Source organism: Ambystoma mexicanum, chromosome 2q (genome assembly GCF_040938575.1).
Source record: "Ambystoma mexicanum isolate Mex_15411 chromosome 2q, UKY_AmexF1_1, whole genome shotgun sequence".
Classification (NCBI taxonomy): Eukaryota; Metazoa; Chordata; class Amphibia; order Caudata; family Ambystomatidae; genus Ambystoma; species Ambystoma mexicanum.
Window position 1 is genome coordinate 652,008,615 of NC_090924.1, and position 25,879 is coordinate 652,034,493.

The 25,879-nt window shown below is 48.3% G+C and overlaps 1 protein-coding gene across 2 annotated transcripts in view; it reads left to right on the forward strand.

The window, feature by feature from the left end:
* The first annotated feature begins 459 nt into the window (after positions 1-459).
* Positions 460-25,879, forward strand: part of TEKT5 (tektin 5) — a 1,542,713-nt gene continuing 1,517,293 nt past the window's right edge. For both annotated transcript variants that reach the window (XM_069647836.1, XM_069647837.1), the window contains exon 1: positions 460-1,213. In XM_069647836.1, the coding sequence (XP_069503937.1) occupies positions 515-1,213 (699 nt within the window). In that variant the 5' untranslated portion in view covers positions 460-514. The remainder of the gene's footprint in view (positions 1,214-25,879) is intronic.

Below are 25,879 nucleotides of genomic sequence, written 5' to 3' on the forward strand. Positions count from 1 at the left end.
TGTTTTTATACTGGCATATGTTGTGGGGGAAGAACATCATGAAAACACACTGGAAAATGCTCCTATGCACTGTTGGTGACTTGCATCTATGTGACTTTTTTTCATGAGTTGCCCTACAAAACAGATTGAAACCTGTTGGTCTTTTAAACCATCTTTTCACAGAAAACGTGCTGTATAATTAAATTTGAAAGAGAAGCATAATCCTTCACCCCCGTGTCTTTAATAGAATTATGACTTTCTGGAACTAATGTGCTGAAAATCTGAATGTTAACCCATTCATTATGCCTGGGGTGTTGAGTGGCAATGCTGCCCGCTTCCAGAACGTACGAGCCCTGGAGTTACATTTACTATAGTTGCTTAAATGAAAAGAGTATTATGGGCGCTTTGCCAGCAGTGACCCCCGGCTGCAGTGATGTGCCTAGCAGCCTTATGACACCTCCTGTTGGTCACGGCATACACGTTTCAGCTAGGGCCCAAACAACCCGATTCCCGTGTACCTCTATACCGAGGTGCTATGGAGATCGAGGGGTCCACCCGGACTTCGGTGTACAGCCACACACGACAGGTCGGCTTCAAGATGGAGGAACCGACACCCATCAGCACCTCGCACGACAGCTACAGGAACTACATGAAGCCAACCTGCCCCGCGCCAGCCAGCGCGGGGCCTTGCCAGAGCCGCGCCAAGCCAGTCTGCCCTCCACTTTGTCAAGCCGACACGGGTTCCGCCTGCCCCGTCGGTAGGAGTTCTTCCGGTCCTGTCGAGAAGGGGCCCTTCTGCCCTCCACCATGCCACTGCCGTAGTGAGGTGGGCCTCACCTGCCCCCCACCGGGGGTCGAACAATTCTGCTGCATGCAGACCCCACGGCTGCCATCGCTACTGCCGCCTCTACGTACGGCGCTTTACGCTCGGTATAACACCGGCGACTGGCACGCGGCCACAGAGGAGCAGTTCAAGACTTCCGACTTCTCCCTGAAAGGTGCAGTGCGCTACCGCGCCGACCTGAACCGCATCATGCAAGATAAGGACCAGCTGACGCGATCCATGCAGGCAGAGAGCCGTCGGGACATCGGGCACCGCCTGACCGACATCCATTACTGGCACTCGGAGCTCACCCAAGAATTAGAGCAGTTGCTCGGGGTGACCTGCCAGCTCAAGCGTGGCCTTGAACGGCTGCAGAGAGCACTGATCGAGACTACGCAGGTACCGCTGCAGGTAAGACAGAAGTGCTGTAGAGCTATCAGAACATTCCAGAGCAGTTTTGACAGATGCTTCTTCACTAGTGAACGTTTTTGTAGAAACACATTAATACAGTTCAAAATCGTAGACTGCCTTTAGAGACCATCTTAAATGCTAAAGCTGCTGCCATTTGGAAGTCAAAACCCTGAGGTTGTTGATGGTGTCGCACAACACTTTGGTTTCCACTTCCAAATGCCCCTGCTAGCCAATAACAACAAAATGCGGGATGTCCACTCTTTTTTTATTTTTTAAATTTTTATTAAGAAACACTTTGCACGAAAAGAAGTAGTGCAGCTATGTTCCCTGCTGGCCTGCCCCACTCCCACAAACCCCATTTCCACGCCCGCTCCCACACACAATACAAAACACCAAACACTTGCACCTGCTGTTTAAGGAAACGTCCAGTGCACTGGACTGAAAGTGCAAGTTTCAACTTCTTCCTACGCTTTTATTTTAAAACGAAACCATTCCGGAATGGTTTCCTTTTAAAATAAAAGTACAGGAGCTGTAAAACGTAATTTAAAAAAGTAGAGGAGCACCGATCCCGCCCACTTCGACCACTGGATATATAATTATTCAAACATATAGACAACACATTTGTAAGTATATGCAATGTTCTAGGGCACGGGGGACCACCCGGTGTCTGCCCTGGACCTCGCGGTTCCCCCGCGTACCCGAACAAACCACAGGACACAGCGACGTAGCACATGTCCTTTATTTTGTTTCACACAACAAGAGTTGCCCCAACCCCACTCCGCCTGCCTCCCTAACCCCAACGCCATTTCCCCTCAACACAGCCCGAACGTGGGCCGACCCCTTACAACGATGTGGTGAGGCACGTCAGTCACCATGGCGATGTGACATCTCCCCCTTTTTAAGATAACCGATCCCTCACAGTTTTCAGTCCATTTCCTCAATCAGTCTTGGAGGCGGAGGCTTCATACGACTTCTCTGAGGCCTCTGCGGGAGGCTAGACATCGGCGGGGACGAGGCCTCTCTCCCGCCACCATCTTTTTCTGACTGCTCCCCATCTCCCACGTAAGGTTCATCGGACAGTCATGCTCTGGACCCTCATACATCTGCTCCCACCCGAGGGCCGGACATGCCTTGACCTTCTTGAAGTGGGATGAGTTTCGCGTCACCGCAGACGGTCTATCCCCACTGGCTGTGATCATGGTGCCTTTCTTTTGTGTCACTATCAGAGGTTCGGGGGCAAAAGCGGCATCTTCCATTCGGCCCTGGGGTTGGCGTACCAGCACTTTCAGCCTCATTACAACTCAGGCGCTAAGTGGTTAACTGCGCCGTAAAAGGCTGCAGTGCCGTTAACCACTTAGCGCCTTACTACGAGGTCCCTTTGCGGGACCCGACCTGAACGGCTGGTCTGGACCAGCCGTTAAAGTAGGGACCCGCAAAGGGACCTCGCAGGCAATTATGGTACCGCAATTTGCGGTACCATAATTGCCGCCTTCCCCATTCCCATTGAGCCCTATGGGGCAAAAATGGGAATGGGCCATGGTGAAATGGGGAAATACCGCCCGCCAACCTTGGAATGGGGCGGTATTTCCCCATTTCACCATGGCGGACTCGTTACAACACCGGCACCAACCATGGTGCTAATAGCGCCATGGTTTAGTGCCGGTGTTGTAATGAGGCACTTGGTCTCCTAGTTCAATGTGCTGTCCTCCGGGTGTCGGTTCGATCTTTCATCTTGCGCTTCTCTTCCTGGTCTTTGTCTCTTGCTTGCTGTTCCAGCAGCGTCGGTGCGACCAGGGAGGGCCCCTCCTGTAGCCTCGTTTTAATGGGGTGTCGAAACAGTACTTCTGCGGGACATACCCCTGTGGTGCTGTGGGGAGTGTGGCAGTATTCCTGCAACAGCTGATAGAGGGCTTGCTCAAAGGGTTTGTTGAGTATGTAGGCTATCTGCAGTGTCCTCTTGATGTTTGCCATTAACCTCTCAACTATGCCGTTGGCTTGGGGCCATTGCAGGGTCACTTTCCTGTGTTGGAACCCCATGTACATCGCAAAGTTTTGGAAGCTCTGACTAGTGAAAGGCGGGCCATTTTCTGACTTTATAACTTTCGGAATCCCGTATGTGGACAGCATACGGTCCAGTATCGGGATCACACACGTGGCTGATGTGCTCTCGACCAACTGGGCTTCCGGCAACCGAGAATGCTCATCTATCAGCACAAGGGCATACACGCCATTGTGAAGGGGACCAAATAAGTTCACTGCCAGCTCGTCCTAGACAACTTCGGGGAGTGGAGACATTTGTAGTGGATTTGGGTGCAGTGGCGGAGCCACTTGTGCGCAGTCAGGGCATCCCCCTACCATTTCCTCTACCATCATGTCCAGTTTGGGGAACCACACCTTTTGTCTGAGAAGCCGCTTCGTTGACACCACCCCCCGGTGACCTTCGTGTGCCAACTCGATTACCTTCTCCTGTAGTGCCTCTGGGATGATCACTTTGCAGCCCTTGAGGATGATGATGTCATACACGTCGGATAATTCGTCCTTTACCAGGGCTAAGCACCAGACGTCATCCCGTCATCCCGCACGGCTTCGTTCTCATTCCGTGCTTGATGCTTGAAGTGTGCTGTTATTTCTGATTTGATGCAGTGGCCACAATGCTGAGAGCCCTGTCCTGCTCGGATGCTGCCACATGGTCAGCCCAGTGCACTGGGAGCCGCTGGAGATGATGTAACACGTAATTGAAGTATGCGTCGGCGATGGATGGCCCCGCCTGTGCCGTGCCCGTCGGGTGGCGGGATAGATAGTCTGCTGGATTGTCCTCCTTGCCTCGAACTTGTAGTCCTGCAGGCGCAGCCCCCATCTGGCAATCCTGGGGGGCATCCTGGCCTTTAGATCCCCATAGATCGTCAGGAGGGCTTGATGGTCCGTTATGATCGTGAGCGCGTTCCCGTTTGTTTTGAAACAACCCTAAGTGTGTCGCAAACATGGTGATGTATCGAGATTCGGGTGCTATCTCGATCTGGTGGTACCCCTTTGTGAGGTCAAGTTTGGAGAATACCTTTGCCCCGTGAAGTAGATGAATCATGTCTGTGATCCTTGGCGTTTGGTGACGTTCGCGCTCAATTGCTTCATTTGCTCTCCTCATGTCCACACACAGCCGTATGGATCCATCCCGCGACTTCTTGGGCACCGGGACTATGGGTGAAACCCACGGGCTGGATCCTGTAACCGGCTCGATTACCTGCTGTTGCAGGAATTTGTCTAGTTCCTCCTCAACTTGCCGCTGTATATTCATGGTTATGCCCTGATAGTTGGGCCACAGAAGGGACCTCCAGTTTGATGTGCAGTAGCCGCTTCCATGTCTTCCGGGGTGGCGAAGTAATTGTGTTCCATCAGCTGGTATAAGATGTGTACCAGCCCCATGTCAACCGCCGTCCTGAAGCTGAGTATGCAGCCGCTGTTGACTTCCGTCTTTAGGATATGTAACTGGATCTTCGCTGCATGTGTTTTGTGGGTGAACCATGCTGTTATTGTGCCCTTGCACGGTAGGGGCGTAGGCGACCCATACGGGTATATGTCAAACGTTGGCTTATTGAGTTTCGGAGGATTGGCAAAAGTCTTGTATGCCTCTTCACTGATAATGTTGACTGTCACACCTGTGTCAATGAGGAACTCCAGCGGGGTGTCATTTACGTGTAGTGTGAGTATGAGGCTGTGTTGGGTGGTGGTTTGATTATTGAGAGTCCACACATAGCACTTCTTCCGCTGGTCGTCTCCCGACGAGGGGGATTCACTGCTCGATGGTGATCTCATTTCTCTATGTACCTGATGAACCTTCTCCTCCCATTGCACCTGGCGCTAGCAGGGGCCCTATGGTCATCGCGTGTGTACGTGCTGTGGTGCTCTCGATCCTCCTTCCTCTGACTCCACAGTTCACCTTCCTACTTGCTGTCTAGCGGCCTTGCCCGGGTGCTTCTCCGTCGTTCTTGAAATCTCTGTCTCCTGGGCACAATGACAGGTGCGTTCTTGCAGACAGCCCGGAAGTGGCCATCTCCAACGCATGCAGCACACTGCTGCCCCAGAGCAGGACATTCGCCTGTTTGGGGGTACTCGTATCCGCACCGGAAGCACGTGGCGTCCAACCTTCTGGCTGGTTGGTTTGGCACTGTGGACAGTTTGTTGATGACATCTGTTTCAGCAGGTTTATGTTGTATGGTGATTTTCCCCAGGCTCTCGAGCTGGGACTCTACTGCTGCTTCCATCCGAGCCAACGCTAAAATGTTCTCTAGGGACTGCTGTTTTTGCAGAAGTTTCTTCCCGAATGCTTGCGACTCGAAGCCTGCGATGACTTGAGACCTCAGAGCCTCCTCGTTCGATTACCTGTGGAATTCGTAGTACTTTGATGCAGAGTCTCTCATAGTCTATGTTGGTGTGAGGTGCGAAATATTCTGACAATTTCTCATGCAGGTTGCGATATGACGCAGTGTCCAAGTCGAGCAGTTCCCCGCGACGTCTCGTACGGCGGGTCCTACGGCCATTGACAAGGTGTTCTTCAGACGGGTGTCATCCGTAAATCCAATGGCCCCTACATAGAACTTGAAGTCCCCCAGCCAAATTGCCCATCGGGGCCCTGGGTTGCTGGTATCTCACAAGTCGAAGGGGTGAGGTAAGCGTAGTACCTATGAAGCGCCTCCTGAAGTGTTCGCTGGAGCATCGGCACCCCCTGGTGTGCCATCTGCCAACGTGGAGGAGGCGGATGGCACACCAGGGGCAGTGAAACGGTGCAGTGCCCTGCCTCCTGCCACAGGCTGCTGGGCGATTGTCTAGGACCTGGTGCTCCTCGGGCCAAAATTTACTTCAGGCATCTTGCTGATAAACCATAGCAGAGACACCTGTGGGAACAGCTGCACATGTAAACCAATCACGTCAAACAGCACACAACCCACTTCCTCCCACTATGTCGACAACTTAGGACATGCATATAACCATACTTGCCAACGTTCCGAGCACCTGGGAGGGAGATTTTGTCAGGGAAATCGTGAGAACTACATATAGGAATGTATTGGGGCTACAATCACTTTAGTCAGGAGCACGTGTAAAATAGCAATATTTTTCACTGAAAAATCATGAGTCCTCTGCCTAAATCAGGAGGGTTGGCATGTATGATATAACATATGTAGTAGATTCGTATCTTCACCACTCTACACTCTAAATTAAACAGTTGAATTCTGGCAGGAGAATAGTGCAGCCTGCTAAGAATTTTAAATTGAATGAGCTTGAACTTGGAGTTGTACAAGATTTTCTTTATTAAACCACAAATCTGCCCCAATTGTTTCTCTGAGAAATTCACATCTTGGTCTCGCTCCCATTTCAGCTTGCTGTTTGGGGTTCTAGACTTCATGTTGCTAAGGATACTTTTGTACCGTACTGACACACACTTTTTTCAAGCCCCCTCTGCAGCTTCATGTATATACGACATTCTTGATTGGCTGTGGACTCCTCCGGGGAGCACGGCCAGCTGGCTCTAAAAGCTGATCTAATTCGCTGGTAGCGCATCAATTTCAGCTCAAGACCCCGACATGATTCCCAATGTCTTCACAACTGGCAATCTTCCCCATAGAGTACATATCTTCCATCTTTGGGTTCCTTCCTCTAACTTCCTTGAAGTCACTTATGTGTATGATATGATAGTTTATTTATATAGCGCCTATACACCATGTGTTTCAAAGCGCTTCAAGGCAAGGGAGGTAACAAGGGAAAATACAATGAAATTCCTACAGGCCATGAACAGTAAGGATGTGAAATTAACTATCGTACTCGGCCTGACGACATTTCAGATAGTGCAAGAGCTGAGACATAGATAAGGAAGGGAGGGGGAGAGTGGGAAGGAAATTAAAACAGACAGGCGACTACCGTACTAGGCCTGACGTCATTTCTGGTAGAGCTAGAGAAAAACAAAAGGTGATGGAGAGGGGTGTAGAAAGGGAGGAGAGGAACAAAACAAGCGACTATCTGTCATGATCACTGCTTCCAAGGAGCCAGGACCAGCCCAACGTCCTTGGAAGCAGGCCCCTAACCCTAATCCTAGGCACCAGCCGGTCCCCACTGGGACCTTTTGGACCTTGTCCTGGCGCCGGTGGCACCAGGCTCATCAAAACCATCGGTCCCGGCACTGGAAGCGCCGGGCTCATAATATGTGTGAAGATGCTTGGGTGGACTTACCTGCAGCAGACCATGCTGCTTACTTACCAGCCACTTAGAAGTCCTCTGTGAACAGGAACTACTTTCTTACCTGGGTGGGGCAAGCTCCACTCCCTGGATACAGCACTGGAACTCTTCTGGAACTGGAACTCTTTTCTTACCTAGGCGGGGCCGTGGAGGAAGACGCCTCATCACTCCAAGGCTATTTAAACCACACCCGATAGATGAAACGTGCTTCGCGTTATTCTGCATCTGCAGCAGAACGCTCACCGAGTCTGTTCCAGCCTTTCTTCTTTCGATCCTGAACCTGCAAGAATTATACTTACCATTCCTGTATCCAGTCAACAGCAGCACCTGCAAAGACAAGAAACAACAGGTTAGCAGGGCAACCTTTACTCGCAGTGCTTACTCACCTGATCCATCGGCTGCGGCCATTTCTTCACGCTGCACCTCCGCCTGTGAAGACAAAAGCATTGTTATTACTTACCGGCACTCCGCGAATTCCGGATTTCTTCACGCTGCATCGCCGCCTGTGAAGACAAAAGCATTGTTATTACTTACGGACATTCCGCGGACTCCGGCGCTGCAACCCAACTTCTGAAAGACAAAAGAAGAGACATTAGACAGGTATTTACTTACGCCCATCGCGCTCGTCGCAATAGAACGCCTGCAAATACTCCGGCGTCTCTTCAGCACGAATTAAGCTGCAAGGGAAAAAGACAGTTAGAGTGCTTGCATTTACTTACGCATTTCCAGGGGCTCACTCCATCTTCCATCTCAAGAGTCCTGCAAGACAAAAAGGGAAAAGCATTATACAGAGTCCTGTTCAATATTAACGTGCTACGCACCTAAAGACTATAAAGACTAAAAAGGTGTCTGGAAACTCACCGCTCGTGCAGTTAATGACGGTAACGATCCTCTGAGTTCAAGAGGCGTATGTTTCACCAGTGAAGGAACTGGCAACGGCACCCTGCACCAGACGCAGATGGAGAGTCCAGCATTCACCTATCTAAGGTGAGCACGTTGACCTGGGGGCTCTACGGAGAAGCTAGGAAGAGAGAGAGAGAGAGGGACATTCAACAACCCAGACCATTAACCCCCATATTCTTTCACCTGCAGAAACCTCACCCTACGAGTTCGACACACAGTGCGAAGAGGTTCGACCCCAGAAGCCAATCGAGTCCTGCACATCACTTTTCGAGTCACAGACACCTTCCTGCCAAGACCAGCGCCTCCGTGGGAATCAGGTGAGCGTTACACTATCGTCCTAGGCCTGATGACATTCAGATAGTGCTGGGGGGGGACAGTAAGGGGACGGGGGAGGAGACAGATGAGGTTGCTATCATACTAGGTCCAGGGACAATTCTGATAGAGTAAGTGCATAAAAGAAAGCAAGGGGAGGAACGGAGGAGATAGGAAAAGGGAGAGGAGGAGAGAACAGAGAGTAAGCAGTCAAAAAGAGTGGAGAAGTAAGAGGGGAGAGCAAATACAATTGCAGAAGTCAGTAGTGACACATAATGTTGCAAGCTAGGATACAAGATGAAGATGGGAACAGCATGATTCAGGGTCACCATGAGTACAAGATGCAAAGGAAGTCCAGCATGAGAGTTGAGAAAGGGTGACGCACCGTGAATCAGTGAAGTCCATAAAAGTCAAATCCAGCATTGGCCACAAGACGGTGATTGTGAAACCAGAATGTATCAGGACAGACTCCTGCAGAAGTAGGCTGGAGGGGGGCAAGGGGTAGCAGGGTAGAAGAATCAAGCAAAACAGGCAACTCCTGTGTGCGAGAAGGGGGGTCACAAGGGAACATCACGGGGGGACCAGAGGGGATGGGGATGGCCTGTGGGGACAAAGGGAGTAAACACATGTTGGTGCATGCTTACCTGCTGTCTGAGCAGGGGTTCGGGCCCTGGATCCTCCTGGTTCGAACAGGTCCAAACAGGAATTGCCCTTTTCCTTGTCTGCCCTTTGCTTCGGACGCTCGGGCGAGAGACTCCCTTGATCTAAGAGTTAAGAGCAGGAAAGAAGAGGCAGGGCTAAGAAAGTGGGTGGTGCTTAGACCAGGTGACCTAGATGCACTTGCACTTGCTCCCCAACTGCCATATGTTGTTGCTGTCTTGAAGCTCCTAGTGCCGGTACACCCAAGGATACCGGTGGAATGCTGGGCCGGGAGGTACGGCCAAATACTGGATTCCAGTATTTGGAGCTGGTGCAGGTGCTGGGGTAGAGAAGCCGGACATTGTGAGTAGTTGGTGAATCCTGATTGTTGGCGTGTCACAGCTTGCTCTGGAGAGAAGGACACAGAGCTGGTCCCATTTGCAATGTATGAGGCGGCTTGTGAGCCACGTGTCTGTGGTGCTTGGCCGAGTTTGGCTGTTATTTGTGTTGTTCTGACCTGGGCCAATACTACTTATCATTCCTAGCTATTCAATTTCATTTCTGGTTATGGGAACAGGGGCTCTTGCTGTTCCCTTTTTGTTATTATAGTCACTTATTTCGTTAAAATGCCTGTTACTAGACCGGGAAAGCTTAAATCGACATTTAGATCTGTATATGCATGTCCAGTTTCTTTTAAACCCATAAACCCTAAGGTTCCTAGTCGCAATGGCCTTATAGTGGGCCCACCAGCTCAGTTTACGCGGGAACGGTCGGGTGGCCCCTCAACGCTGGGTAACTGTTGTATGATAGACGTTTTGGCTACAAGTACCCAAAGAAGACAGCGGTTGCACAATGAGAGAAGGGAATTAATGAGTGATGAACTTTGCCACTTAACAGAGTTTCTGATCACTAGCCAGGACTGGAAAAAAAGATTGTATGACTGTCATGGAACCACAAAGTGATCAAATAGGAGCCCTTGATACTTTCCAACTGGATCACCCAAATCAGTCTGAGGATGGCATTTGTGACCTTCAAACTGGGAAAATTGACTGCTTATCTCTAGCAGTGAGTAAAGCAATGCAATCCCCTTCTCAGAGCATGGATAATGTCATCGCTGAAGCTCTCTCTAATTATAATATGGGAGAAAAGGGAATGAATGGTGCTGGAAAATGGCAGACCATCAAGAAGAGAATGATCTGTGACCTTGCAAATGTGAGAATGTTACAGACTTTCATTCCTGGGTAGACTTTTTCAAGAAGATAATCCATCAGTTAGATAGGGTGGACAGAGGTTGTCAAACGGACCATTGAATAATAGAGGTAGTCGCTGGTAAGGCAGAGGTAAGTTGCCAAAGTGACCTGCAGCCAGCTAGTAGCCTATTGGCTGTAAACGATGTATCTCCTGAAGGCCACACTGTATTGCAGGGCTTAGCCCCTTTCGTAGCCCCGCCATTTGGGTCTATTGTTCCTGTCTGTAATGTGACCCTTAATTGTCAAAATCTGCCGGTACCCAGGTGTTCCATGAATAATCCGATTTGCCGCCCTCTTGGGAGAGGTATACATATTAGAAAGGCGAGATTATGGACCTGTATTTAAAAGGATTGGTTGCGGATCGAAGGAATATGGTTATTGTTAATGTGAAAAAACTGGAAAGACCTGAGCCGAGAGAAGCCCTTGAGAACAAAGTTTTGGCTTGGTTACGGTCTAAAGTTTGGGGGGTTTTGCATTAGAACCCATGACTTTAGACTTTTGCGCAGGGTCCAAATCAAGAAGTGGTCCTTGATGAATAGCTCAGACTGTATTGTCATTGGCTGTGGCCGTAGTGAATGACCATTCTTTCTGCGTTTGCAGGTGTTATGAGATAGCATTTGCCTTACCGACACTGCACGGAACAGAACAGCCCAGCAGCAACTGTGACAGACAGAGAAACTAAACAAAGGCAGCAAGACAGGAAGAATCACTGAACTCCTGCCACCGGCGTACCGCGAGAGACAAGAAACACGCCAGCAAGAGCTGGTGAGTTCTGGAAAGGGAAGCAGGACACCGGGACATATTGGCAATATTGCCAAAGGCGAATGACTGAAAAGAAAGCACATGAAATATGTGAGAGAGAAAGAAGTTGTGAGCATTTCTTTAAAGGGAAAAACAGAGCGAAAGCAAAGAATTTTCAAAGTGATGAGTGTATGCTATACACATATGAGAAAATCCCAGGCAATGTAATATACCAGGAAAACACAGTGCCATATAAAACAAACATTGGACATCTTACCTTTGGGAGTGGGTGCAGAGCCCACACAAGAAAAGTCCTGGAAGTTGAGAATACCAGGCAGTGGCAAGAGAGTGCATTAGAGAAAAGCCCTGGCATGAGAGTATTGAGAAAGCCCTGGCAGGAGACTATACCAGGCAGTTGCAAGAAAGTGCATTTGAGAAAGTCCTGGCAGGAGAGTATACCAGTCAAGGACAAACTGAACAGTGTATACAAAATACCCTATCTAAAACAGGGGTCCTGTGAAGGATAAAATCAGGACTAGTAACAAGACTGTGGGAAACCAAGAAGAGAAGAGGAGTGAAACCTGGCAGGAGAGTACACCAAGTATTCTGGCAAGGAAAAGCGAACGAGCCATGTTGTTTTGTGTATCAATTGTGTTGTGGAACAAGAGGTATTCAAGACAAAGGGCCTCATTACGAGTGTGGTGGCCCGGAAATAAGGGCGGCACCCCTTTTTCCGGGCTGCCACACTACCAGTCTGCCTGCAGGGGCTGTTGCGCCCGGCAGGTCTGACCCTGCCGGGCGCAACGGGCCCGGTAGGCAGAGTTGTCACGGAAGGACTGGCAACGTTAGCAACAGTGCCGGTGCTTCCGAATCCCCATCCCCGTGGGGATGTGGACTTACCAAATCTGACGCCTAACTTCCCGCGCGGCCAGGACTTGTAATGTTCCGGTGTCACTGGGAAGTCAGGCGCCGGAAACAGTGTTTCGGGGTCGACGACATCCGGCCGGTGACACGGACGGGTTACCGCCAACCTCGTAATGCGGCCCAAAGAGTCAAATTTGTTTTGTGTATCAGTTGCGTTTGGAGCAAAAGAAACTCAAGTAACATATCTTAAAATCTAGGCCTGACCCTGCAGGGCACAACAGCCCCAGTAGGCAGAGTTTTCATGGAAGCACTGCTAGCAACAGTGCCGGTGCTTCCGAGTCTCCATCCCCGTGGAGTCCTATTGGACTCTACAGGGATGTGGACTTACCATATCCGACGCCTGACTTCCCGTGCCGCCGGGACTCCCAGTGGCACCGGCGGGTTTACTGCCAACCTCGTACTGTCGCCAAAGACTCACATTTGTTTTGTGTATCAGTTGCGTTGTGGAGCAAGAGAAACTCAAGGAACTGATATCTTTAAATCTACAACAGAAGGAAGAGAAAGCCAGGGGAAGGGAACCACCCTCTCAGATAAGGAATTCTATCCTTCTGGAACTTTTGTATTGGAGTTATACCTTTTTCCTTTTATGAACATTTATTCAGGGACAGAAAGGCATTTTGCCACTCCATTTCATTTAAAAAAAAATCTTTGACCAAAACCATTAACCCCTTGTGTCCAAGTCTCATTCTTGGTTCATCACAGGTGACAGTTCAAGGAGCAGAGTGAAATGTAAACGTATGTGGAAACTAATTGAACACAATGCCACGTTGTAGGAAACAGAGAATTTACTGTATTAAAGCTAAACAAAGGAAATAATTACAAGGCACCTGACCCATTCATTGACTGAGGCAAGTGAGGCCATTCAGATATGATATGATATAATATGATGTGGCATTTATAATGTGCCTGTACACAAGTGTTTCTAGGAGCGACAAGACAAGAAGGGGGAAACAAAGGGAGGGCAAAATAACGATCTTACTAGGCCTTGTGTCATTCAGATCGCATCTGTGGGTAAGGGGGTAGGGGAGAAGTGCCCTGGGGGAGGCGAAGGAGGAAGTGCAGTTAACTCACAAGTGCAGCCAGCGTGTGGCTCCTAAGTGCAGAGAGAAGGGACTGTAGGGTTGTAGATACAGATACCCTTAAGTACTGGGGAGCCCGGAGGCAGTGCGAGGGCAACTGGACATGCAGGAGCCTGAGCTCGAGTTCAGAGGGTGACCAGAGGACCAGTGCGCGGAGCAGTCAGGTGCATCAGCAGGGGAGACGAAAATAGAAAGCAGAAGCAAAAGATAGATCTTGAGTTCCTTCTGGAACCGGAGGTGGTTCTGCTCAAGTTTGAGAGAGGCAGGGAAGCTGTTCCAGAGGGAGGCCCCAGCCGAGCAGACAGATCTGTCTCCAACTCTCTGCTTGGAGAAGCGTCTGACCCTCACGAGAGTTGGAGGTGGATGAGCAGAGAGCTCGAGAAGTAATATGTTTTGGAAGAGAAATTTGGAGGTAGAGCGGTCCCAGGCCCCAGAAAACCTTATGGACGATGCACAATGCACAGGGTCCTGAACTTGATCCTTGCAACCACGGGGAGCAAGTGAAGAGATTTCAGAGCTGGAGATATACAATCCCTGGGCTTGAGGCCAAGGATAAGTATTGCAGTCCTGTTCTGGGTAAGTTGTAAAGGTCGAAGAGTAGAGGCAGGAAGATTTAGAAAGAGGCTGTTGCAATAGTCCAGGCTAGAGAGGACCAGAGCTCTGTAGACAGTGAGCTTCTCGGGGAAAGTGAGAAAAGGAAGAATTCCTCTGAGGAGGTGCTGCTGATAGTTTGACTTGATGTCAGAGATGTGAGAAGGAAAGAGAGGGTGGAGTCGAAGATGACACCAAGGTTCGTAGCCTCACAGCGAGGAGCAGGAAGAGGGCCCGGAGTGGGCGGCCAGAGAGCGAGAGAGAGAGAGAGAGAGAGAGAGAGAGAGAGAGGAAAGGAGGGAGTGGGTGTCCCAATGAGGAGAATCTATTCAATGGTCATAGTGCGTCTACTTTGTAGATAATCTCATTTGTCTCGCATGAGCTGTCATTTTTCAGATACGTGTGTTTAGAAAAGGATGTTCATAATATGTCGTCATATGGCTGGACTACAATTCCCATCATGAATTTGTTCGAGACACAGATATTCGATGTCTAAGAACATCGGTGCACACTTCTGCACAACATTCAGCTAACATCCAATCAGGACACGCCACATCAGTACGTTAGCACATACGTTGTTTCAAATTCCGGTTGCTTGGCAACCATAAAACTTTGCCCTGAGCGGTCGAATGCTGCAGCTAGCGGGACACAGACTCATAAAATCAGTAAGTAGTTTGTCAGATGTAGAAAATAGATCCATGATAGAAAATGCCAAACGGAGTTAGTGACTTTCGTATACTGTCATCAGATGTGAACAAGCACGTGTGAACTTTTAATCGTGAGGTGTCTGTAGGAAAGCTGACAAAGCAGTGAATCCTCTGCTATTCAAATAAAGATTAGGTAAGCATGAGTTCATTCATATATACTGAGGTAGTCTCATGTCGGTAACGGTAGATTGAATTGGTAACACTCGCATATTTCCACTAGATGGTGATAGGCGCTGTTGAACTCGCACAGACAAAGTGACTGTTTGCAGGTTGAAAATCAGTGATTCCTTGACTAGATGAACACTAAATAGGTAAGCGCTAATTTACCAGTTCATTGATATTGTACTTTTGTACGTATGCAAAATATTCAGGCAGCTACAGGACGGATGAGATTGATACTTAGCAACTCATATATTGTTTAGAGGATTAGAGAGCCTGGGCGATCAGAAGCATTAGAATGGACTCCATAAATTAACACCGGCTAACACCAGGTAAAGTGGATTATATTATGCATTCAAAAATATCATTAGTTACATTGAAACACAGTAGCTAATGAATATGGTTATATACTTTACAGGTGACAGCACATTGCAGTCATCACCCTATTAACTCTAGTGCCTGTTACCTCACATTGATCATTACCAGGATTCTGGAGAATGTAATTATTTACACAGTAAAGAAGAAACCGACTATTTATGAGTAACCACAATAGACTTTTTGCTTCTGAAGAAGAGAGTTTTATCTCTCGAAACGCGTTGAGCTGGATATTTGATTGAATGATTTAATTATTATGCAACATGATTTAAATTATGCACCTTGAATGTATATGATTATGAATAGTTTTTTCATAAACATTTTTTTCTTTGAAATCATCTTTGTAAATAAACTCATAGTGAGTTGAATATTAAGAATTGTTGAAGTGTTGAATATGTTGAATATTAAGAATAACAAATGTATTACTGAGCTATAGAACCTACAACCCAGTCCACAAAAGATACACGGTTCTAAAAATATTTGATTTTGAACTTTGACTGGATTTTCTCCAGTACATATAGGTGTGCAAGGGACGGGAGTTCCCATAGACGATGGGCACTCTATTGTTTGCATTGTTTCATTGACTTATGATACCAGAGACATTTCTTTCTCCCCCGCACCTTTGACCTTGGTTAATGACAAGTGAGCCTTAATAGCTCCAAAAATCCGAATTGTGAATATCAACTTTGATTTAAATAATGGTGTGCTTGATTTCATTGGGAATTCTGAGAGTAGGTCATGGAAAGAGAATGTGGAGAGGGAATGTGGAATGGTGGAATGTGGAATAGTGAGGTGGAAGAGATGGGAGTTGGTGTGAGGGAGAAGGCATGGGAGTTCATTTGTCAGTGAGGCTTCTAACTTTCTACCCTGTTACAAATAAAGAAAACCTTACTGTTACTCCCTTGAAGTTCTGCCTTGTGTGGAAGGCCCTCGTAATAGAGCCTGTGGTAAAGTGGAAGGATTGGAAGGAAGGATTCCTAGAGTATGTTCTATCAGTGTATGGACCAAATTACTCAGTTGAGAGGAAGGAAGGAAAGTTTGCTGTACCACTGCTTTGGCCATTCATGGCAGGTCATATATGAGACTACCAGAGCCACTGATGGGCAGTAGGGAACATGTTATGAATGCGTTTGATGCCAGCATAGCGAAACGGGACAAGCATTTTGAAGTCAAAGAGAATAATATGTTAGCATGTTACCATTTTGGCGCCAGGTAACAGGAAAAGGGAGAGACCATAAAAGAATTTGTGACATTGAGAGTGCTTGCTTTGAAGCGTAAGTTTGGACATTGCCACGAGGAACACTTGTGAGATCAACCAATGATACAATGCATAAATGACAGAGTTAGGGAGGAACAGAGCTCTAGATAGAGCCCTTGATTGAGCACAAGACGTGGAACACGCTGAGTACTACATCAAAGAGCTTAGCAACAGTAACTTGCAGGACAGTGAATGGGGGAAAGGAAAAAATAGGGGGGAGGGGATGATGGCATGACTGAGGGTGAGGAATAAATCAATTTGGTTAATGGATTTAGTAACATCAGGAGAAAAAAGCTGCACACCTGCATCAAGGTGAATGGAATAGGAATTGACATGCTGGTTGACAGTGGTGCAGATACATTACTGAGTAGTGATACTTGGATGTCAACGCTAGGGTGTTGCAAGTTGGAGAGGCCAATAGTAAAAGTCAATGCATATGGTGAGGTACTACTAGTTAGTATTGGTTAACTGGAGGCCAATCTAGAATTTCAGGATAGGTGTACCAAGGAAACTCTTTATGTGACCATCTTTGGAGGGAATGTGTTGGCGTGGGACCATCAGGCGGAACTGGGGATCATGTTAGATCCCAACAGTACACAAGTGTATTCTATGGAAGGAATGACTGAAACAAGCCCTGAGAGCGAGGAAGAGGATATTGACAAGTGCATACCAGAAGTATTCAGCCGTAAAGTGGGATACCCAAAGGGTTTTGTGCATGGGATCAGATTGAAAAGGAATGCCATGCTTACAATGGCAAAGCTCTGAAAGGTGCAATTAGCATTAAGGAAGGAGGTGGAGGAAGAACATATTAAGTTACACGCAGAAGGGATCATTTAGCCCTCAGATGCATTCAAGTGGGTAAGTCCTGTTATAGTTGTTAACAAGCCTAGTGGAGCCATAAGATTGTCCATAGATTTGAAAGTACTCAATTAGACTGCCATAGAGACATTGGGCCTCATTACAAGTACTCCGGTCCGGACTTAACGCTGCCGGCATAACCATAGCAACCCCCTTTTCCGCGATCACCGAATTATGACCTGCGACCCGGAAACAGCACCACCATAAACCGCCACCACAGAGTGTAAGCACCCGTAAACTTCGCCTGCACGGAAACCCCTCCGTTACCGCCAACACTAAACACTGCGAGCATCACAAGTAGCACGGACATGGAAACACCGCCACAAAAATGGTGCTAAAACCGTGACCACGGTGGCCGCAAACATGACGTTAAACAGTGCCTGGTGACCTGAATCAGGCCACAGGTGCACCAAATGAGCCCAGCTGGACCCAGCAGGCCACTGGGAGCCTACAAAAGGGCCACACCCATGCCAACTCCAAACAGAACCATGCAGGCAGCAGCTCTAGTAGCATTGGGACTCTGCCTACTCAACCAGTAGGCAGCACTGCACATGATGGCAGTAATGTTGCAGAGGAGGAGGCAGAGGCGTAGGAGGCGCAGGCGGCAACTAGCTAACCCTGTACCCATGGCAAACCCCATTGTCCAGCCGGTACCACCCCGCAGGCAGCCAGCAATACCACGCATCAGGGCCTCACCCTGGAACCTTACCCCAGGACAGATCCACACATTATACCGGCTGGACCGTCCAACAATCCTGTACATCACCACCATGATAGAGGACGACATCAGCAGCCACATTGACATCCCCAACGCCACCCCCCCGCCTAAAGTTTGTGTCAGTACTGCATTTTCTTGGCACCGGAACCTATCAACACACAGTTGGTGATCTGCATGGCCTATCACAACCCTGTTTCTCTAAAGTCTTGGTACAGGTACTGGATGCCCTGTTGCGCCATGTGTCTGAACAGATCGCCCTACCCCTTACCCTTCCCCAGGTCATTGCCACCAAGTTGGCCTTCCATGCCATTGCAGGCATGCCAAATTGCATAGGTGCAGTCGACTGCACCCACATCGAGCTCACAGCACCACGTGCTATCGAGATGGTGTTCCGCAATAGGAAACTGTACCACTCACTGAATGTACAGATGGTATGTGATGCAGCACAAGTGATAACACATTGCTGCACACGTTTCCCGGGCTCAACACATGACTCAATGGTACTGCGGAATTCGACATTGCCACGGTACATGGAACGCTATGCTGGACAAAGCACATGGCTATTGGGTGAGTACAGCTGCCAATGCACCGGCCCTGTGGAAGGGGTGTGTGTGTGTCCAGGGCAATGAGCAATGTGAGTGGGCTGCTGCGACTGCACATGCATCACCCCCCGGCCATTCACTGAATAGACAGCACAACCCAAACATCACAAAGCAACACATGACGGGTTGCCACAGTGTGCCCGTTCACACCCTGCCACATGCCACTGGCCCATACACCTGTAGCCACTGCATACCTCCACCCACAATATGCAGCACTGCCCTCCCAATGCACATGATGCCTGCACATGAGACATCCTGCATCGACAATATCATCACAGTTGACTGATTGTCTCTGCCATCTGTGCACATCACTGCACAATGCCATACTTGCCAACCAATGTCACCCGCAGGGCAAAGTACACATGCACACCAATGCGTTGGTCAATGTCCAGATGCCAACGTCCACTACAATGACCAAGGAATGGTAATCACCCACCGGTCCAACCACTGCATGCCACATTTGCATAAATGAACAATGACACAAGATTGCACTGCATCTGATGAAGACATGATACAACAAACACTGACGTGTCCCCCCCATCTACATCCCATGTAGGTGATGCTGGATATGCACTCACGCCATGGCTGATGACTCCTGTACGGAGGTCAAGGAACAGGCATGAAGATGCGTACAACAGGGCACACGTCTGCACACGTGGCATGATTGAGAGGACATTTGGACTACTGAAGGCCCGGTTCTGCTGTTTGAGCAGATCTGGCGGAGCACTGCTGTACAGCCCAGTGAAGACGGGTAAAATTACACTTGTTTGTGCCATGCTGCACAATCTGTGCCTGCGCAGGAACATTCCAATGCCCCCAGATGCAGATGATGGAGATGGAGATGGAGACGGGGATGGGGGTGGGGATGGAGATGGGGATGGGGATGGCTCCACCTCCTCCTCGGGGTGCACTAGATGGAAAACGAGCACGGGAGTCACTGATGCGCACTTACTTCTGAGAAACTGCGCATTAATAGCATTGCATGGATATGACGATGCCAGTAAAACAATTGATGTACTGCAAATGAAATGATGGATGTCCACTCATGAATGTTTTTTCAATGATGATATATTCATAACATTACAACAGGGAAGGAGGTGCAATGGTTAGGGAAGCTGTACACCCGTGCCCACCCACCACCCAAACGTACCCACCCCCAACCAGGCCCCAACACACTAACCCCCTAATGGACCTCCCCCACCACCCAAACGTGCCCAGCCCCAACCAGGCCCCAACACACTAACCCCCTAATGGACCTCCCCCACCACCCAAACGTACCCACCCCCTTAAACCCTTCTAGTCCACTTGTGTCCTGCATTGCCAAACACACATGCCATCATTTGCGTGTGCGCTTTGGCGCTTGTGCATCCTTGCCCGAGGGCCCTGTTAGCCGACTTGAGCGCCTCCGTGGACTGGCAGAGGTGGAGCTGGATGGGGTGGTACTAGTGGATGGCACTGTAGCTGGCATTGGTGGCAAATGTGCAAGATATGCCTGGTGGGCAATGACCATGGACTCATTGCTCTACCGCACATGGCATGCCAGGGTCACTATTGTGGTGGCGAAGCGTCCAATCGACCTTGAGAGGTGACGTACAGATGTGCTGTAGCTCTCCCTCTGCAGCCTAGATTCCTCAAGCTGCCTTTCCACCAGCTGGGTGAAGGTAGCCTGCAGCTCCTCCATCCGCTGCATGCGGGCATTGAGCTCAGCCATTAAGGGGGTCGGTGACCTCATTGGACTGCCGAGTGATGTGGGGCTGAACTCCATTCACTGGCTCGGGGGGGTTGTTAATGGGTCCTTTGGGCTTCTCATGCACTGGCTTGGGGGGGGGGGAGGTTGTTAATGGGTCCTTTGGCCCACTCCTGGCCTCAACATGTACTCATATGGCATTCATATTTGCGCACTTACCAGCATCTGCGGGTGGGCTCACTCCTGCCTCAGCATCCCCGATCCCATGGATGCCCTCAAGGTGGAGGACACTGCTGCAGCGCTCCTCCCATGTTTGCAGCCTCAGTGGGGAAGGGGGCCCTCCACCTGTCCCACTGCTGCGTTGGCGGTGTGTAGAGATCAGGTTCCGCACCCTCAGCCTAAAGGTCGTCCCACCTCTTGTGGCAGTCCTTGATGCTCCTCGCAGTCACGCCCACAGCGGTGCACTTGCGTGCAGCTTCCGCCCCCACACTTCCTTCCTGTGCTGCTGTGTAGCACGCCGTTGATCAGCACTAAACAGCATCTCAGCATGCTGCACTATATGGTCGACCAAAACAGTTAGCTCCGCCTCACTAAAGCGCTGTTTGCGTTGCCTCTGGGCTGGAATCCTGGCAGACATGCTGGTGGTCCTTTTTGGCTTCTCATTGTGTGGATTCTGCTTGTGCTGACTCTGGATGGCAATAGATTGTGCTTTACATGATGGCCGCCTCTCTGTTTCCGGTTTTCACGATCATGGTATTTCCGCTTCTGTTTCCGTGTCGACAGCGGCGGACACGGTTTTTACGCTACTTGTGGCGCCGCTATGTCCATTTCCATTTCCGTTGGTGTTTTCGTGGCGACGGTGACACCGTTTCCGCGTCCATGTGGTGCGCGCGACCGACAGCACGTAATCGGCCGATCTTTCCGCAACCTTGCAGAGGCGGAAACTTTATTACCGTCGCCGCGGAATCACTGCATTCCAGACCGGAAAACTTGTAATGAGGCCCATTTTCTCTATCAAAGATTAATGAGTTAGTCTTACAAATTTCGGAAGCAAAAGTGTTTACACTCTTGGATCTCAAATTAGTTTATCATCAGGTGACATTACATCCTGAATCTTCTCAACTCACTACTTTAAAAAAAAAATGTTTTACAAACTTTATTTTGTATTTTTAAGATACCTCTGATATTATAAACAGACGAATATGCTGGAGCTTATCAACAAAAAGAAACATAAAAACAAAATCTAAACATCAGGAGAGAAGTAACAAAGCTCTACATCAACTCCATAACATCACAACTCAGAACCTATGACTGGCGATTTTAAAAGAGAATATTGCAAAATATCCCACAGCATGTTCCCCCCACAATACACAGCATCATAGCCCTTATAGCAAAGAAAAGTGTTTTAATAAGAGTGGCCTAAACAACATCTGCTCTCTGTCATTCACAAAATCAATAAAAGGGGACCACACATCCATATATTATTGACATTTCCACTACATGACGACTGAAATTTTCTCCATGGCCAACAGCTCCCATACTTTCACCCAACAGTAAGCCACTGCTGGTCCCTTGGGGTCCTTCCATTGGCCAGCGATAAACAGCCTGGCCGCTTGTGATACATGGGTGGTCAAGGACGCAGTTGGTCCGGACATGGGTGAGCCTTGGTGTAAAGCGATCTATAAATAAATAAATAAATCAATCAATCAATCCCACCTCAGGGTTGACAATGCCCAATACCAATGACAATGGATCCCAAGGCAGGGACCACCCAATAATATCCTTAATGTGCAATAGAATCTCTTTCCAATATATTGTTATCAGATGGCATTTCCACCATATAGGACTCAAGTCACCCTGCATGCCATGATGCCAGTGCCTCTCCCATACAGCGGCGAGAGTCCAGAGCCCATTTGTTCAATCTTAGCGGTGTCAGGTACCATCTGATAAGCTCACTACTTTTATAACTTCCATGCTCCCATGGGTTTGTTACACAGTGTACGTATGCCATTTGTATTAGTTTCGGCGGCAGCATTTTCAAGAAGATTATGCATACATTGTTGAATGGCTTGAGTAAAGTGAAGTATTATCAGGGTAATGTATAGTTGTGGGGAGGTCATGATAAAGAACATGATATCAGATTGAAGGACGTTTTAAGGATATTGGGGGATCCTGGTCTCCAACTAACTTTGAAGAAATGCAAATTTGGGACATGAGCTGTCAATGTAAGGGATGCAACCTAGGTTCGACATGGTTAAGGCCATAGTAGCGATGGCTAGCTAGACCAGATACCAAGTTAGAGCTGACATCCTTTTTTAGGATTGAATACTATTTAGAAATATGTTAAGAATATGTCGAGCAAGACCAAAAATATGAGATAACTTACTAGGAAAGGAGTACCGTTCATTTGGCCTCGCGAGTATGATGAAGAATTTCAAGCGATCAAACAAAATGTAGTTAGTGCACCTGTTTTAAGCGGGTTTAACAATGTTTTAGATGCAGTAGAGCACACAGATGCCTGTGAGTCAGTATTAGGAGCTGTCATGATGCAGAATGATAATGTGAAGGACGTTACAGTGGCATTTGCCTTGAGGCCCTTGAAGGCAACAGAGGCAAGGTATTTTTTCATGGAACAAGAGGCGTTAGCGTTTGTTTGAGTGGTTTCCAAGTTCAAATCATATTTATGGGGTCTTTGTTATTAATACGGGTCATAAGCCGTTGGTGGCGATATTTAACAGGAAGGGATTGGATGGAGTGTTGAGAAGGATAGCGAAATTGATTGCCAGTTTACAGGGTTTGAGTTTTGTGGTGGAGCATGTAGCAGGAAAAAAGAAGGTAGTAGCGGGAGGGTTGTCGATAAATGCAGTAAGTGTAGAGGATGATGTAGAGTTATCGTAAGCGGATGATGTGTGAGATATTTTTTGTTGAAGACGGCATTAAGAAAGAACTATGGGACTCGGCTTGTCACAAAGATAACGTGTATCACAAAATAAAGAAAAGTGTAGAACTAGGATGGCAAACAGTAAGTGATGATAGTGAAGTTAAGGAATACAATGCATAAAGGATGAACTAGGGATTGAAGATGGATATGTATGTAGAGGTCAGATATTAGTAGTACCTGATAATATGTGGGAAAAAGGTGCTGGCGATGGGACATCAAGGACACCTGGTGTGAGAACCTCATGGTGACCAAAAGTAAGATAGACACAAGTGATCACAGTTCAAGGGTGGTTATTGAACAATGAAAATGGTGTACCGGTTGGAAAAACGCCTAATCTAAACCTAAATCTAAGATGGGGACAGGCGTCCACCATCAAATGAACATAAGGCAGTGATGTCAAATCAAATAAAAAGGCCTATACTAAGAAAACCTATTACCAATTCCTTATGCTAAATTCGAAGGGTGTTGGGTTAAATTTTAAGAAAGAAATAAAGAAGTATTCTCAAATAATAAGTCAGGATATGGTGGCTTGAATCTCCCCCACGTTTTAAGCACGAGGTAAGGTTGGAACTTGAAGCACAGTATGGTCTTGGGCTTCACCAGCACGAGATGACAGTTCCAATGGTAGTTCTCAAGACGTTGATGGCCAAGTCTCATTTCCTTAGAACGTTCCTGCCTTCGGGCCTGAAGTGTTCAAACAATAAAAAAAAGTTCCTTTACCAAATGACAAAACTCAATGTGGGTGATGGATTCACCCCTGTGTCACCCACTTCTGGGCTGCCCCCTTTTCGTACTATATTGTCACAATTTCTAATAGGGTGACATCTCCATCCCTGGGTCCCCCTCTTCAGGGCTGACCCTTCTCAATTGTAATCCAAAGTTTATGTAGGGTGATGGTTTCACCCCTGGTTCCCCCTCTTCTGGGCTGACCTCTCTCAATGTATTCCTTTGCAGCTCTAATTGCTTTCTCATCAAACTTTGGGTGATAGCTGAATTCCTTGGATCTCCCTCGCTCGGGCTCGTACCTCTCTCGATTGCCAGCCCTTGGGTGACGTCTTGACCCCTGGATCTCCCTTGTCCGGGCTCGGACCTCTCTCGACTGTCAGTGTTGAGTTTTAGCTTTAACCCGGATCTCCCTCGTCCGGGCTTGGACCCTTCATAACTTTTTCTTTCTTCAAATGTTCTTTATTGGCATTTATCATAACATTTTTCACCCCCACCCACTCCACCCTACGACCCCCCCTAACGGATCGCACACCCATTCTATACACCTATGGAAATATACAGTTTTGTTATTTCGGGGGCACTTCGGGTTGCGCCTTTCACTTAATGTCCAATACTCACACATTGGGAGGACACCATTGTTGTATAAAGTCACTTTTCAGAAAGCAAATAGTTTCTCCCCATTCCCTTTGAAATCTGTCTGAATCCCCTTGGATCTTATATGTAATCCACTCCATCGCCACTATGTCCCATAGTTTACGGAGCCACCCCACCACCGTGGGCGCTCTCTTTTGTTTGTAGTCTTTTGCAATCACCTTCCACAGCTCGCTATTAGTAATGTTACCAGTGCTCTTTTCTGTGGTTTTCAGATTGCATAACATTCTGGTTCAACCAGTCCTCCTAGTCTTTCAGCCAATGATAGAGGCAGGATATCCGGCACTATCTCTTGCAGAGACTTTGTGACTTCTTCCCATAAACCTTTAATTTTGGAGCATCCCCACCAGATATGTCTCCAGTGCCCTTCCCCTATAGGCCCCTGCCAGCACTCAGCAGAAACAGTCCCGTACATCCTGTGCAGTTTACTCGGGGTATAATGCCACTGTATCATCTTCTTGTACCAGGCCTCCTGCACCTGTAGGGACCTGGCTAGTTTTGGGATGTTCCTCCCAATGCCCCGCCGGTAGCCCCCTTCCTCCCCCCCGTGTACCTTCCCATGCTGTCTGGTAATGCCAAGTATCACACCATATCACCAATCTTTACACATCCCCTTTCTTTACACCTCTTATATGAGCCCTTCACTATGCCTGGGGTAAAGTTAGGGTTATTGAACATAGGAGTGAAAGGGGATGGAATGGTAGGTAACTGTCCCCTCCTGATCCATCTATCCCATATATCACATGTTGTCCGCAGCACCCTGCTACGCCTTGCGCTCTGTGACCTGTCCTTCCCATGTAGCTAGAGCATTCCAGATAGCGGGCCTCCCGTCACAGCACTATCCATTTGTGCCCATATCTTGTCTCGGCTATCTGTGAACCATTCACGCACCACTCTCAATGGGGCTGCTTGGTAGTATCAGTGTAAATTTGGGAGCCCCATTCCCCCCTTTTTGCTAGGGGTCATCAGCATCTCCAAAGCGTCTCTCGTGTGTTTGTTCTGCCACACAAATCTGGAGAATAATGTATTCATCTCTTTAAAGAAAGCATTTGGGATTGCTATGGGCAGGATATGGAACCTATAAAGTACCCTCGGAAGAGTTACCATTTTCACAGTGTTTATTTGCTCAAGCCATGATATCCGCATCGGGGTCCACTTTGCAAAATCTGTTTGTGTTTTATTCATTAAATCTCGGAAGTTGGCCTTATAAAGAGCTGAAAATGTGTCCGTCAGTTTTATCCCTAAGTATGTTAAGCTTCCTCCTGCTGGACGAATTGGGGAGCAACTCAGTATCTGTGTCGACATTTCTTTATTGAGTCC